Raw genomic sequence first — 13,218 nt, forward strand, 5'->3', positions numbered from 1 at the left:
ACCAAATTACTCATACCCGCTCAGTTTTTTATGATTTGGTCCGCAATCAGTTTTCACATGACATGCAAACTACTTTGGAGATAGATATTCCTAAGGCAGAGGTTATGGATGTTTTGTTACACTTGCCCAAGGATAAAAGTCCGGGTTGGGATGGTCTCACCAATGAATTCTTTGAGGGTTTTGCTACCCAACTAGTGAAACCATTGACAGCTATGTTTCAGCAGGTTTGGGAAACAGGATTCATGCCTTCCTCATGGAAAGAAGGAGTTATTAAACTGCTTCCAAAAGTTCCTTCGCCATCTATGTTGAAACATTGGCGACCAATTTCTTTGATAGGTTCTATGTATAAAATCTTTTCCAAAGTGATGGAGAATCGGCTCCATAAGCATCTTCCTGCCATTGTGCATCCTCTTCAATATGGTTTCATTAAGGGCCGAAACATTCTGCATAATGTCTTAAATGTGCAACTAGCTATTGACTATGCAAGGCACTCTAATCAGGAGGTGGTACTGATTCAATTGGATCTGGAAAAGTCTTTTGATTATCTAGACTGGTCTTTCATTGCAGAACTTATGTCTACTATGGGCTTTGGTACTCGGATGTCTCGTCTGATCTACACCATTAGTGTTGCGGCTTCTTCACGAGTTATGTTGAATGGTGGTGTTACCGAGCCATTTGTCCTTGCCCGCTATGTGAGTCAGGGTTGCCCTTTGAGTCCTCTCTTTTTTGCCCTTGCGACTCATCCAGTTCTTTCGATGTTATCTCATATGGCAGCTTCTACTCAATCAGCTGGATTGTCTCTTCCTTTTGGACAACACTTCATTAGTCAATCCTTAGCTGACGACAGCTTTATGATTTTGCGTGCAGACAAGGATAATCTTCGCAAAGCATTAGATGTTTGGACTCTCTTGGTCATGCTTTTGGTCTTCGTATCAATGCTTTGAAATCAGTCATTCTCAGCTACACGGAGTCAGATTTGCAGTCATTGGACTGGCAGGGAATGGTTGTTCCTCGTGGTTCCATTGTCAGGCATCTTGGGTACCCTTTGGGTGTTGATGTTCAGCCAAAGCAACTACTAGAGTGGATTTCATAGAAACTAGTAGCTAAGTTTCTGTATTGGAAGTCACAGGCTCGGCCCTTCCATGTTCGTCTCAGAGTGGCTCAGGCAATTATACTGCCAATGCTCACATATTTCTTGCCATTGCTGCCTTGGACTACTACTACACTGAATGCTCTTACTTAGTATATTCGTTTCATATGATGGAAGGACTCCTTGCATGCAGGCATTTCATGGATTTCTTGGTCGCATGCATGTACCCTCAAACGCATGGGTGGTGGGGCTATTTTAGATACCGAAACTCATATGCTGGCGCTCCGTTGGTCTCTTTTTCGCACCATGTGCTTGGATCATCACCTGTGGGTCTTTATAGCCTGTTATTTTCTTGAGGATCACCGGCTTGTGCATGGTAATACCCAAATTCGGAGTTCTTGGTGGCATGTTCTTAATGCAGACTCTTGATTTTCTAGTCCTTCATCATCTCTGCTTGCTCATTTGGTATGTTCCTGGAAACTAGTTCTCCAGAAGGCTCAGTGGCATCGAGTAGAGGACCGCTTAGCTACTAACTCTTTTCAACTCGAATTATTGGCAGCCTCGCGATTACTTTCTTGGGAAGGCAAACATGAGCTCAGACCAAAATTTAACCGCATGGCACGTTTGGGCTTGACTTCAATTGCAGATGCCACCCTTGCCAATCGCAATGTGTTGATATCGTTTCATACAGCCAGGAGGCTTTTCAGGATCCCTCGTGGATACCGTGATTTATGGGAACAGCTTTTGATGGTGCTCCAGAGCAGACAACCCTTTCTTGCCCTTGCTTCGGATCGTCCCTGGCAGGACTGGGACCTTGCAGGCCGGCTGAATTTAGAAAAGGCTTCAACTAATCAAGTGTGTCATCTTCTAATTAAAGATCATCAATGGCTGGTTACTAAAGCTAATACTCTATGGGGATTGCGTAAATCTCAGTCATGGTGGAAGGTAACCGTGATGGAGGGCTGGTTGAACAAGACACCTTTCAAATGCAAGGTCTTTCTTTGGAGGGTGATAATTGGTGGTCTTCCTCTTGCTTCAGCCCTTTCCAAGCGTCGAATCTCCAACAGCAATTGTTTCTTTTGCACCACCAGTGTGGAATCGACCCCTCATCGATTTATTTCTTGCCCTCTCACTAACAAAATCTGGTCACTCTTGTCAGCAATTTGGCGAGCGGTGGTTGGTTTCTCGCTAAGCCCTTTTGATTGGGTTTTTGTGCGGCCCAAATACCCCACATCGACACAGTCGCATATGAAGATCTTGTTTCAGTTTCTTAGATACTAGGGCTGTTGGCACAATTGGACCATTCGGAATGCTTTTCTTTTTTATTCGGCCTCTAATGTTCAAGGACATATTGCTAAGCTTAAAGGTCTCTTGCATTGGCAGATAGATCTCATTCGGTGCTTTGACTTACTCCCTTGGGAGGACTTACTTCCCTGGCATATGGCAATTTCCTCTGCATCTTTGCCATGACTTTAGTAACTCTTTTGTTATTTAGTACTTTATAAATATAACATCCATTACGGGAAAAAAAAAACAGAGAGAAGAGGAGGAGTAAGAGAAGGTAGGAAAGAGTATGAAGGAGGATAGGATAAGAAAGAAAGAAATAGAAGGAGGAGGAGGATAGAAGAAGGAAGAGAAGAAGGAGGAGGAGGTAGGAAGAGATAAGAAGGAAGATAGAAGAGGAAAGAAAAGAGTAGAAGGAGGAAGTAGGAAGAGAGGAGAAGGAGAGATAAGGAGAGATAGGGGAGGATAAAATAAGGAGAGAGTGGGAGAAGTAGGAACAAGAGAAGAAGAGAATTGAGTAGTAAGGAGAGGGAAAGGAGAGTTGCAAAAGAAAGATGCTCAGACTATCAGTCCAAGAATCACTACCTTCGGCAAAACTCCACTCGCCTCAACTATCAGTTCAAGAATCACTACCTTCGGCAAAACTCCACTTGCCCCAACTATAGAATCTACAAATGTCTCCTTCATCTCCACAAGATCTTGACCTTGATTCGAGGTTTCTAATCATATCTTCAAGACTGATAAAGCTCAGAGGGCTAGCAAACAAGAACTCTTTATCTACGATGGCCTCAAAGAGACGATACTTTGGAGCGAGGAGTACAGGAGTTACAAATGGAGTCGCAAGCATGTATAACACACCATCTCTCACAACACAATCCTAGGTTCCTTTCATAGGCATATTAAATGTTCTTTTAAATTTTTAAATAAAAATTTATCATTAGCAAATTAGGTAAGTTAAATTTTTGACGAGAAAAGAATATTCAAATGAAGTAGAAAATACTAATGTTGAAAGGAACAATAATTGCATAGCATCACACTACATCAAATAGACTCGTACTTTTAGCTACATGTAAACAGAGTGCATCCCTAACACATAAAATCCTAGTAAAGCAACCAAGGTTTAAGAAGGGGACAAATCAAGTTTTGGTGTTTACAATGGTGCATACAAGTTTTCTTGATGCACTTAGGAGATTTGATTGCACTAGTTAAAATCCTAATGTACCAAATTTACAACAAGATAAAAGAAAATCATGCTAGACCTTCCCCAAGGCTAGTTGCGGAATCCTTTACCAAGAGGGATTGGTTTTTACCATCTTGGAGAGTTTGAAGTGGCCCTTGGAGAGAGGTCACTCCATAAAGAATCCTTGGGTAGGAGGAGTTGAGGGTGCCAGGGGGGCTTTGGCTAGTAAACTCATAGGCTTCTAGGAACCGCCTAAACCCCTACGTGACTCAAGATGGACTTCTTAAGGGTCCCGTTACTAGTTAGGAGTGAGACCTAGATAAAATAAAGGCATTCGGATCATTCTTCTGTATGAGTAGAAGGTGAAAACTTGTATAAGATTCTTTAATAAATAAAGAAATTATATTCCAAATGATTTTTTTTATTGTTTGTGTGTTGTAACTTAAGTTGTGTGAACAAACACTATGACTTAAAAGGCTAATTAAGGAAGCTAATTTTATTTGTATAACATAAATGTGTTAGGTAATAATTTAACCAAAGCTATCCAATTGAGGGAAGCCGAAGGTGTGAGATTCTCGATGAATCCATCCTAAGGCATGGTGATCTCAATAAGTTGAGAGCTTCTTCATAGTTCGATGTGTTATAGTATAGATAGCATTGACAACATAGAATCACTCAGCACCCTGATTCCATATCATTTTAGGAAAACTGAGTGAGACTTTGCCCTATGGGCATAGGGGTCGACGTGCCCATACCCCCCCTCATTTCTCACTCTCCTTGCACCAAGTGTGACACAAGTCAACTTCGATTCAAGCAATTTAGTACAAGCCGATGCTTGAAGAACATTGCTAATTAAGCTAATAGGGTGACCTTAGTCTACTTAAAATCCCAGAATTTAGGTCAATTCTTGTGGAAATAATCGAGACCTTTCATTGCAAAGTGGACTTGAGAAAGTCTAGGCAACAAGCCTCATGTTATTCAAAAGAGCACTAAGTAGCATCGCTTAGAAAAAACATCTCGATGGACCACAAAATCTGTAAAAGTTATTGAGGAACATGCTATAGTGGATCACTAATGAGCAAGAAGACAATGATAATGGACCATAAGTAATGACAAAAGAGAAAAACTAATATTACTCAAGCATGATGCAAGTACAACTGAATGAGAATGATCGGGTGAAATGGAGTGGGGATGAGTGCCTTTTATAGGCTTATAGTAGGTGGTATTGGTAGGTGGAAAAAGGTTGAAGGGGACCATGGTATTCAACTACCAATTGTTTTAATAAACCAAGCATGTAGTGTCCTAGTCTAATGCTTATTTGCAATATGTTTCTTTGCCTTGATGTTCATTACAAAGAGATTACAAAGAGAGTGTGATTACACATTTCTCAATACCCCTCCCCAATCACAACCATAAAAAGCACGAAGTATACAAAGATTGTTATAAGTAGAACCTTGCTAAGTGTAGACATGGGAAAACCAACCATATAAAGTTAGAGGTTCTCACAAGGCCTCACTAAGTGTGTAGAGGCTATGGTGCATAGGTTACATGAGAAGTAAAGATCTTATAGAAAGAACATTAGGCAAGTACATACACACGAACTAAAAAAGTCTATCAAAATTTGAGGTGCAAAAGAAAGACTGATGGGTCCTATCTTTTTGTTCTTGAGTGTCTTCTTCTCATTCTTCTTCATTGTTGTCTTCATGTTCTTTGACTATTGCAAGATATTCTCTGATATCTTTTCCTAACATGATAAAACTTCTTGATATGCCCAAGTCTTCCACAAAAGCCACAAATAATGTCCTTCTTTCCTTTGTCCTTCACATTAGAGGAGCTGTTGGTCTCTTCTTGAGGTGCTTACTTCCCCTTTGCTTTTGATCTTCTTTTCCTTTTCAAAGAGATAGGCTTTGGCATGTTGATCAATGTGGTAGACACATTATCATATTCAAGTGGAAGACTCTTGAAAAGTATACCAACGCAAATGTCTTCATCCATCTTCAAGTTGATTCCTACAAGTTGTGTCAACAATCTTTCCACATAATTGAAATGAGTTGCAAGTGAAGTACCACTCTTCATATCAAGTCTAAAGAATTCAATTAATAGCCCATATTTGGAGGATTTGGATTGTGCTCCAAACAAGGTATCTAGCCGTTCCCAAGTTGCTTGTGAAGTTTCATCACAAGCATCTACATGATGAATGTACTTGTCATCAAGCTCTAGCTTGATGATGGCTTGAGCTCTATCATCATTTTTGTCCCATAGTACTGAGAGTTCAGCTTCCCTTGGCTCATTCTTTTGACCACTTGTGATAGACCACAAGCCTTTCTTCAACAGGATACGTTTGATCCATGTCGGTATGTGCGAAACCTGACACCTTTGAATCAGCATGAGGGTGACTCTTTGTCCATTTTTTTGGCAGAAGCAGCAACAAGTAATTGAGAGTAAACTAGCAAGAGAGTTCAATGTGAATGTGTCAAAAGACACATGAAACACGAGTGCCAAAAAGCACTATGTGAGTATCAAGAGATACTAGCAGTTGAACCTTTGATGTTAGATCTCAAAGTTGAATCCCTTCCTTGCGAATTTGATATATGAGAGCTCTACTAGAAACTAAGTGTTGGGGTGGATGAGAGAGTGAGTGACTTGATTTGAGCCAAAGGAGTGAGAGAAAGAAGTGAAACATAAGCTTGAAGGTTTTGACAAGTGACCGATTTTTCAATAACAACAGCTCATACATGTGATTATGTGGCATAAGATTTGATGGGGAGGTAGCTTAGATAGTGAGCTTCCAAAGCCCTTTGAAATTTGTCACCATCTTGGTCAGTTTAACCCGCAACAGCATGGATTAGGCACAGATAAGATAGTGATAGAGAAAAAATGCAATGCTAGAGAGAGGGGACACCAATGTCAGATTTTTAAGTGATGGGCAGGAGTGGCTGAGTCAGTTTAACCCGCAACAGCATGGATTAGGCACAAATAAGATAGTGATAGAGAAAAAATGCAATGCTAGAGAGAGGGGACACCAATGTCAGATTTTTAAGTGATGACAAGAGTGGCTGAGTCATGAAGAGTTCTTAAAAAAAGAGCAGAGGTAGATAATGCATGCAAGGAGAGATTCAAGCCCTCTAATGAAGGTGCTGGCTATGGACATAGGTGAAGATTCATGGGAACGTGGATGAAGCCAAAAATTCAAACTAAATTACCTAACTGAATTAACTAATGACCCTAATGACTAATTAGCACTAAGACCAACTCTGATTCCATGTAAAAGATATTGAGGAACATGCTACGGTGGATCATTGATGAGCAAGAAGACAATCATAATGGACAATAAGTAATGACAAAAGAGAACAATTGATATTACTCAAGCATAATGCAAGTACAACTGAATGAGAATGATTGGGTGAAATGGAGTGGGAATAAGTGCCTTTTATAGGCTTACAGTAGGTGGTATTGGTAAGTGGAAAAAGGTGTAAGGGGACCATGGTATTCAACTACCAGTAGCTTTAATAAACCATGCATGTAGCGTCTAGCCTAAGGCTTATTTGCAGTATGTTCATTTGCCTTGCTATTCATTACAAAGAGGCTACAAAGAGAGTGTGATTGCATATTTCTCAAAAAGATCATGCCATTGAGGATGTCTTAGTTGTGCACCCCACAGCTTTTAACTTTCTCTCCTCGTACCCTTTCTAGTTTAGATGATAGATCAATTCTTCTTTAGTGTGCTTTGTAGCCAACATATTGATTACTTGAATCTACTCTAGTCCTTTTAAGGTACCAGCCACCAAGTCTCATTGGACACTGAGCTCTTTGATATCCTCTATTTGTGGAATGTGAGCCAATAAGCTAGCTTCTTTAATACTTCTTGTTGCTTTGCCATATCATGCCTATATGCTTCCATTTTCACTTTATGTTGGATTTCACTATACAATGTTATGCCCAAGTCAGTGGACATCTTCATAAGGATTTCTTCATAGAGCTACTAAGTATGATTTTCCACTAAATTCATAGCTCCAACTAGTCAAATGGCTATAGTTTATTGGAGCTTGCACATATGAGCTTCCACTGTCCTTGCATTTGTTGGTGTTCCTATTTTCTCTTTCTTGTAGTGATGTATTTGCTATCTCTTGTGATAATCAAAGCATAGCATTAGTAAGTTGGAGGTTCATCTTCTGCAACTATTGTCACAATTTTCTCATTTCAATTTTTTTTGTCCTAAAGCATGGAATTACTCTATTGCAGTTGATTTTTGAGGTCTTGTGCCCATTCTTTTGAGTGGATAATGAACTTCCTATATGTTTCTTGTGTCTTATTAATTGCTTCTGAAGTTCTTGCCTGCTCACAAGAGCTTCTAGTTTCTCCTTCTTGAGCTCTTCACATAATCTCTACAAGGTTTCTAGTCCTTTTTTTGTGCCTACAAACTCCTCTTTGTAAGCTTGCTCCTATTTGGTCTTCTTAGGAGTTCTTTCCATGATATTTGTATTGGCCAAGTCTGCAACCTTTGTTTACAGTCCTCCTATGATTGTTATGAGTTCATGTAGTGTGGTTGCTTCAATAGTTTGTGAGCCTTCACCAAATTTTCTCTTTTTTTTCGGTCCCTTTCCCTTCTTGTTCTTTTTTTATCAAATTTTTATCAATAGCTCTTTAACATATTGTACTTTTCTCTCCTTCATCTTCTTCATATCCTTCCTAAACCATCTACAAACTAACTTGATCATAGATCCCTACCTGCTTGTCTCCTCTTCATCAAATATTTCAGAATATGAGTTGGAATCTACTTCTTCTCTTTCCTTTCTTTTTGTGTTTTCTTTAATGTAACTTTCAAATTCCCCCCTAGTACTTCCTTTGGGCAACGGTGGTTGATCAACATATCATGGAGGTAGGACATCCTTGAGAGGAACTCTTAAATTGTTAGTTAGAATTTTTATGAGGACCCCTCTGTAGTTGATGAATCTATGCTTTCCCTATGATCGCCTGAGCTTTTCATTGGGATTTTTTTGGAGGATTTTGTGGGCTTTGGCTAAAGATTCTATGATGCACTCTAGACATAACACATTTAAGTCCCGATTAGCTAGATTATTTGAGAGAATATCCTCCATCAACCATTTTAGATACTTGGATGGGTAACTTGTGGTTTTATAGTAAGTGAACATATGATAGAGCACCTGTTATGTGACTCTTAGTTCCTCCTCTAGGATATTTTTCAAATTAACCCCATATGTAGCTATTTCCAATTCCCCCAAATATTGAGTCACATGAGATTGAATAGCACCATGCCATGGCACAAAAAGAAGCTCAAACTGGCCAAGTAGAGGTTGCAAATAGCTCGCTGGCCATGAAAACATGCAAAGAAAACTCTCCTTCTTACCAAGAATCCATGTCATCAAAACACAAAAGAGAGAGGCACACAAGAAATCGGGAAATTCTTTCATCCTCACCCTCTTCCTCTTCCTCACTCTCCATTAGATTAGGTAATGAAGCACAAGAGAAAGAAACAACAACAACAAGGCAAGTATTGTGGCAAAATGAGAGAGATAGAAATGAAGCGTGAAAGGAGAAGATAAAGGAAGAGAGAGGTTGTAACCACCTCAACCTCCCACCTCCCCAAATCACCCAACAAGCCTCTTCCTTTTCCTTTCTTGATAATATAAAATTGAGCTTGTATAAATTTTGCTAAGGTCTAATAGACCCTTTCATTTTAGCATGAGACCAAAGGTGTTTGACCTTTCTTTTTCCTAGCACAATATTTTATAGTGTGAGCTTTGGACCACATTTTTACATTGCTTCATATTTGGATTTTGACAAGTTAGTACAAAAGTAAAATGCATTTTTTTACACAAGTTGTTTCTATGTTAAGCACATTCTAATGCCTTTATTTGCACAAATTTCTTGGTCATCATTTCTCCCACACTTAAGTGTAAAGCATCCCTGCGAACAAATTGAAGAAGAACCACAATCAACTCTAGCAAGTCTTCATCTTCATCTTCTTTCTTTGATCTTCTAGATTGCCATTAGAAGGGGAAAGAAATAACACACCAAAAGAAAAATGCACAACTAGGACATTGAGCCTAAGGTTAAAAGCACACCACAAGAAAAGTTCACTTAGCACACAAAAGATAGGGTTGTTAATCCAACTTGCACACAAAGATAACAACACACCCAAGATCGGTTGAAACACAACCACACCATGAAGCACAAGAATAACATCTGAGAAGGATATAACCATCAAGCATTCCCTCACGAAGGCTATTCCAATGAAGTTCTTCACCCGGTTTCTATAATTTGAAAGAGAGAGAAAGGTAGGATTAATTAAAGTTAAAACTAAAAGAAATAGAAAATAGAGAGGAATTGTGTGTGTGGAGAAAGGGTAATGGTGCAAAGGTCATGAGGATGTGGGTGACTGAGCTTTAAGAAAGTTTTTCCTTATTAAAGATTTAAATCTTTTCTTAAAATAAATTGAAGAATGAGATAAGGTTGTGAATGCCCATCGATCCTACGTGGAAGAAGAGTAGAGGAGATTGAGGTGCAAAATGGCAGCTTGTTCTCTTCATCACTTGCAATGGCTTCTTATGCCCACAATAGTGCATGCACCATAAAAAATACTGCATGTCGTGTGACTGTTGTAGTACATCTAACTAGCGATGAGAGATATACAATGAGATGCAAATTTGACATTGACACCATGAGGATTGGAGGAAGCGGAATGGGTAGTCGTTATTAGATGACGAGTAGAGTTCCACCATGGATATGGTGGGGGAGTGATAACCCATAAGTATGGTGTGTTTGGAGAAGCAAGAAGGGATATAAGTGATATGGAGAAGGCAGGTAGATGGCGTAGAGGGTGAAAGAGAGTAGACAATGGATAGGGATGGGGGAGGATGTTGGAGGCCAATGATCAAACAATTGACAATATTTATTCTTCTCCTTCTTCTTCTTCATGTGCAGTATTCAAATACCCCTCTTCTTTAACTTCTTGATCGTTGAAAATTAAAAGTGGTTGAAACCTTGTACAAACCCTTCCTTATCTTGGAATGTAGCCAAGAAAGATAGTTTTCTATTGCTAAAATTTTGATTGCAAATCCTTTTCTCTTGCAAGCTCCATGACCACCTCTTTCCTAGCCAGTGCATCAAATGAGTAGCACCCTGCCACAGCACAAAGAGAAGCTCAAACTGGCCAAGTAGAGGCTGCAAGTAGCTTGTTGGCCATGAAAACTTGCAAAGAAAACTCTCCTTCTCACCAAGAATCCATCCTCAAAACACACAAGAGAGAGGCACACAAGAAATTGGGAAATTCTTCCATCCTCACCCTCTTCCTCTTCCTCACTCTCCATTAGATTAGGCAATGAAGCATAAGAGAAAGAAACACGAACTCCATTGGCTAGCAGGGTTTTTCCTTTGGACCCTGGATATTTATTTTAAGATTTTGGATTAATGCAGGACTATGGTTGATGCATGACTTGGACTGTCAATATCTGGAGTTCAGTGACAGGTATATCATTAGACATAGACACACATCTGCTAACATATATTTGGGTAGTTATCCTTTTCTAATTTCTATGCCAGGATTCTCTCAGACAGAGAGGACTTCAGGACACTATCACAAATGAGAGTGGATTGCCAGTATTATCCATCCATACATCTAGACAGCAAGATGCAATCATGCCAGTGATTTACACCAGAAGTCACATATGGAATGCATTTATAGGCCACCAGATTGGCTTGTCACATTGCTCCAATGCTAATTTAGTGGTATATAATGCTAGTTCGCAAAGAGTTATGAGAAAAGCCAATCTAGCCTTCTGTAACTGCAAAAGTGTATGAGACTTCCAGGCCAAATAAAGTGCCCGAATTTCATGCATGACCGAGGTGTTTGAAACAATTTCTTTTCTTGTAAAAAAGAAACAGCAGTTCTTTCCAGGACCTTTAGTAATAGTTTAGTATATCTTGCTCTCCCCCATTTCCCCTAGTGACATGTGGATTGTTCTATCACTTTTTGTTTCATATGCCCATTGGACCTTCAGTAAATGTTAGTTTACAAGTTTGTTTTTCCTTCTGTTAACATTATAGTTCTTCATGACAGAAATATGAGCAATAAAACCAAGTTCAGCTTATGCAGTTCGTCATATTGGAATATTAGCCTCAGAAACTTGAGAAAGCTTAAGTTCCATAGCTTCTAGCTGCATCATTTCATTGAACCACATACCAAAACTATAAATATTATGTATGGTCTTGGTGAACTTAAGCTACCCAAAATGCTATCTTCCAGGGTTAGAAGTAGTTGCATCCAAAAGACATTCTTGTCCAAAAAACATTATTGTGTAGGCAGTGTAACTGACCACATGCCTGAAAACTTGCTGTAGTTGTGAGTACGGATGGTTTGAACGGCTTGAAACATAATAGTCTGTAATTCTATAAGCCGCCCTCTTGTCAAACTTTTTCAAAATCTTCCTTATCCCTATTGCATTTATTTCCAAAAAATGCAATAATTTTAGAAGCTCTTCTCCCACTGCTTGATATCCCCCAACACAACCACAAATTTGAGATGCATCTCCACTTTCTTTCACCACTTCCCGCACGTCACCAAGTACTGCCAAGCGAGCTGCAAGATACCCTTGCTGCTCTAGTAGAAATAGAACAATCTTTTCTATCTGAAAACACAGCACAGAAACAATCAAGCTTACAGAGAAGCTTAACATTAAAACATTCAGAACAGTTGGATTTGAATTCAGAAGGTTTTTCCTAATAAAAACATGCCTAAACTAGCTTTGGATGACTACATTCTTGTAAGAAGATCACTACTTAATAATCCAGAATATTTACTATTGCAGCTCTTTAAGGAAAGAAAAATCCATCGTACTTGCAGTAATCAAAGTCAAATTAATCAGTTCATCACAGAAAGAGATAGTAGCTCTACGTCTATTAACCAAATGGTGCACTGACAATCAGAGTGAAAACAAGCATGTATCTATGAACACTATCTTTCACTTTAGAGCTGGAGCCACAAGTCTGTAAAAAAATGCTCAAATAAATAGTAAGGTTTGCCCATTTCTATACAGCTGTATCATTTCACTCTAGTAAGTTCTTTAGGTTACTGACAAGAGCATTTGAGACTAGAATATAGAGGAGACATCCCTTACCTGCCAGTCTAGTAGCCTTGTAAACTCTTTCCGTACAATCAACTGCTCGTCATGACTTGCCCCCTGGATCTGAATACACAACTTTAACTTCCTTTTCATCATTTTATAATTGATGTAATGCCTGGTAACAGAGAGCAGAAAGTGAGGATTCCTCATGGCTAGAGAATCTAATCCACATCCAAATAAATCTACCGATCAAAAAGTTCTGACTACACATTCAACTACGGATAACATCACAGTCGTACTGCAAAAGAGTGAATTAGTTCTTTGAACAAAATATAGATTAGGCAGACTCAAAATGCAAATCTCACGACTCTTCACAAAAGGATGAACTGATCCTTCAATGAAAGTCTAGAAATCTGTCTGTTTCAACTTTAACCTGTGTACCAAATCTATTTCACAGTTTTCGTTTTGAAGTGGACCAAAGCAGAAAACTTGTGCTGACAAATTTATTTCACGCAAATGTGAAATACGTGCTTTTGTCTACCCAAGTAAAAATAAACGACCATAAAATGCTCTCTTTACCA

At 39.2% G+C, this 13,218-nt stretch overlaps 1 protein-coding gene across 10 annotated transcripts in view; it reads right to left on the reverse strand.

Annotated features, from left to right (window-relative positions):
* Positions 1-13,218, reverse strand: part of LOC148034644 (SPX domain-containing membrane protein OsI_08463-like) — a 203,071-nt gene that overhangs the window by 77,241 nt on the left and 112,612 nt on the right. For 7 of the 10 annotated variants that reach the window (XM_087679573.1, XM_087679572.1, XM_087679574.1 and 4 more), the window contains 2 exons: positions 12,692-12,812; positions 11,891-12,202 (listed from right to left, as the gene is read on the reverse strand). In XM_087679573.1, coding sequence (XP_087535699.1) covers positions 11,891-12,202; positions 12,692-12,812 — 433 coding nt within the window. The remainder of the gene's footprint in view (positions 1-11,890; positions 12,203-12,691; positions 12,813-13,218) is intronic. The other 3 variants (XM_087679578.1, XM_087679577.1, XM_087679579.1) reach the window with 2 other exon arrangements.

The sequence above is a fragment of the Lygodium microphyllum genome, chromosome 6 (genome assembly GCF_053477565.2).
Source record: "Lygodium microphyllum isolate KBCC chromosome 6, Lygodium_microphyllum_v1.1.10, whole genome shotgun sequence".
Lineage (NCBI taxonomy): Eukaryota > Viridiplantae > Streptophyta > Polypodiopsida > Schizaeales > Lygodiaceae > Lygodium > Lygodium microphyllum.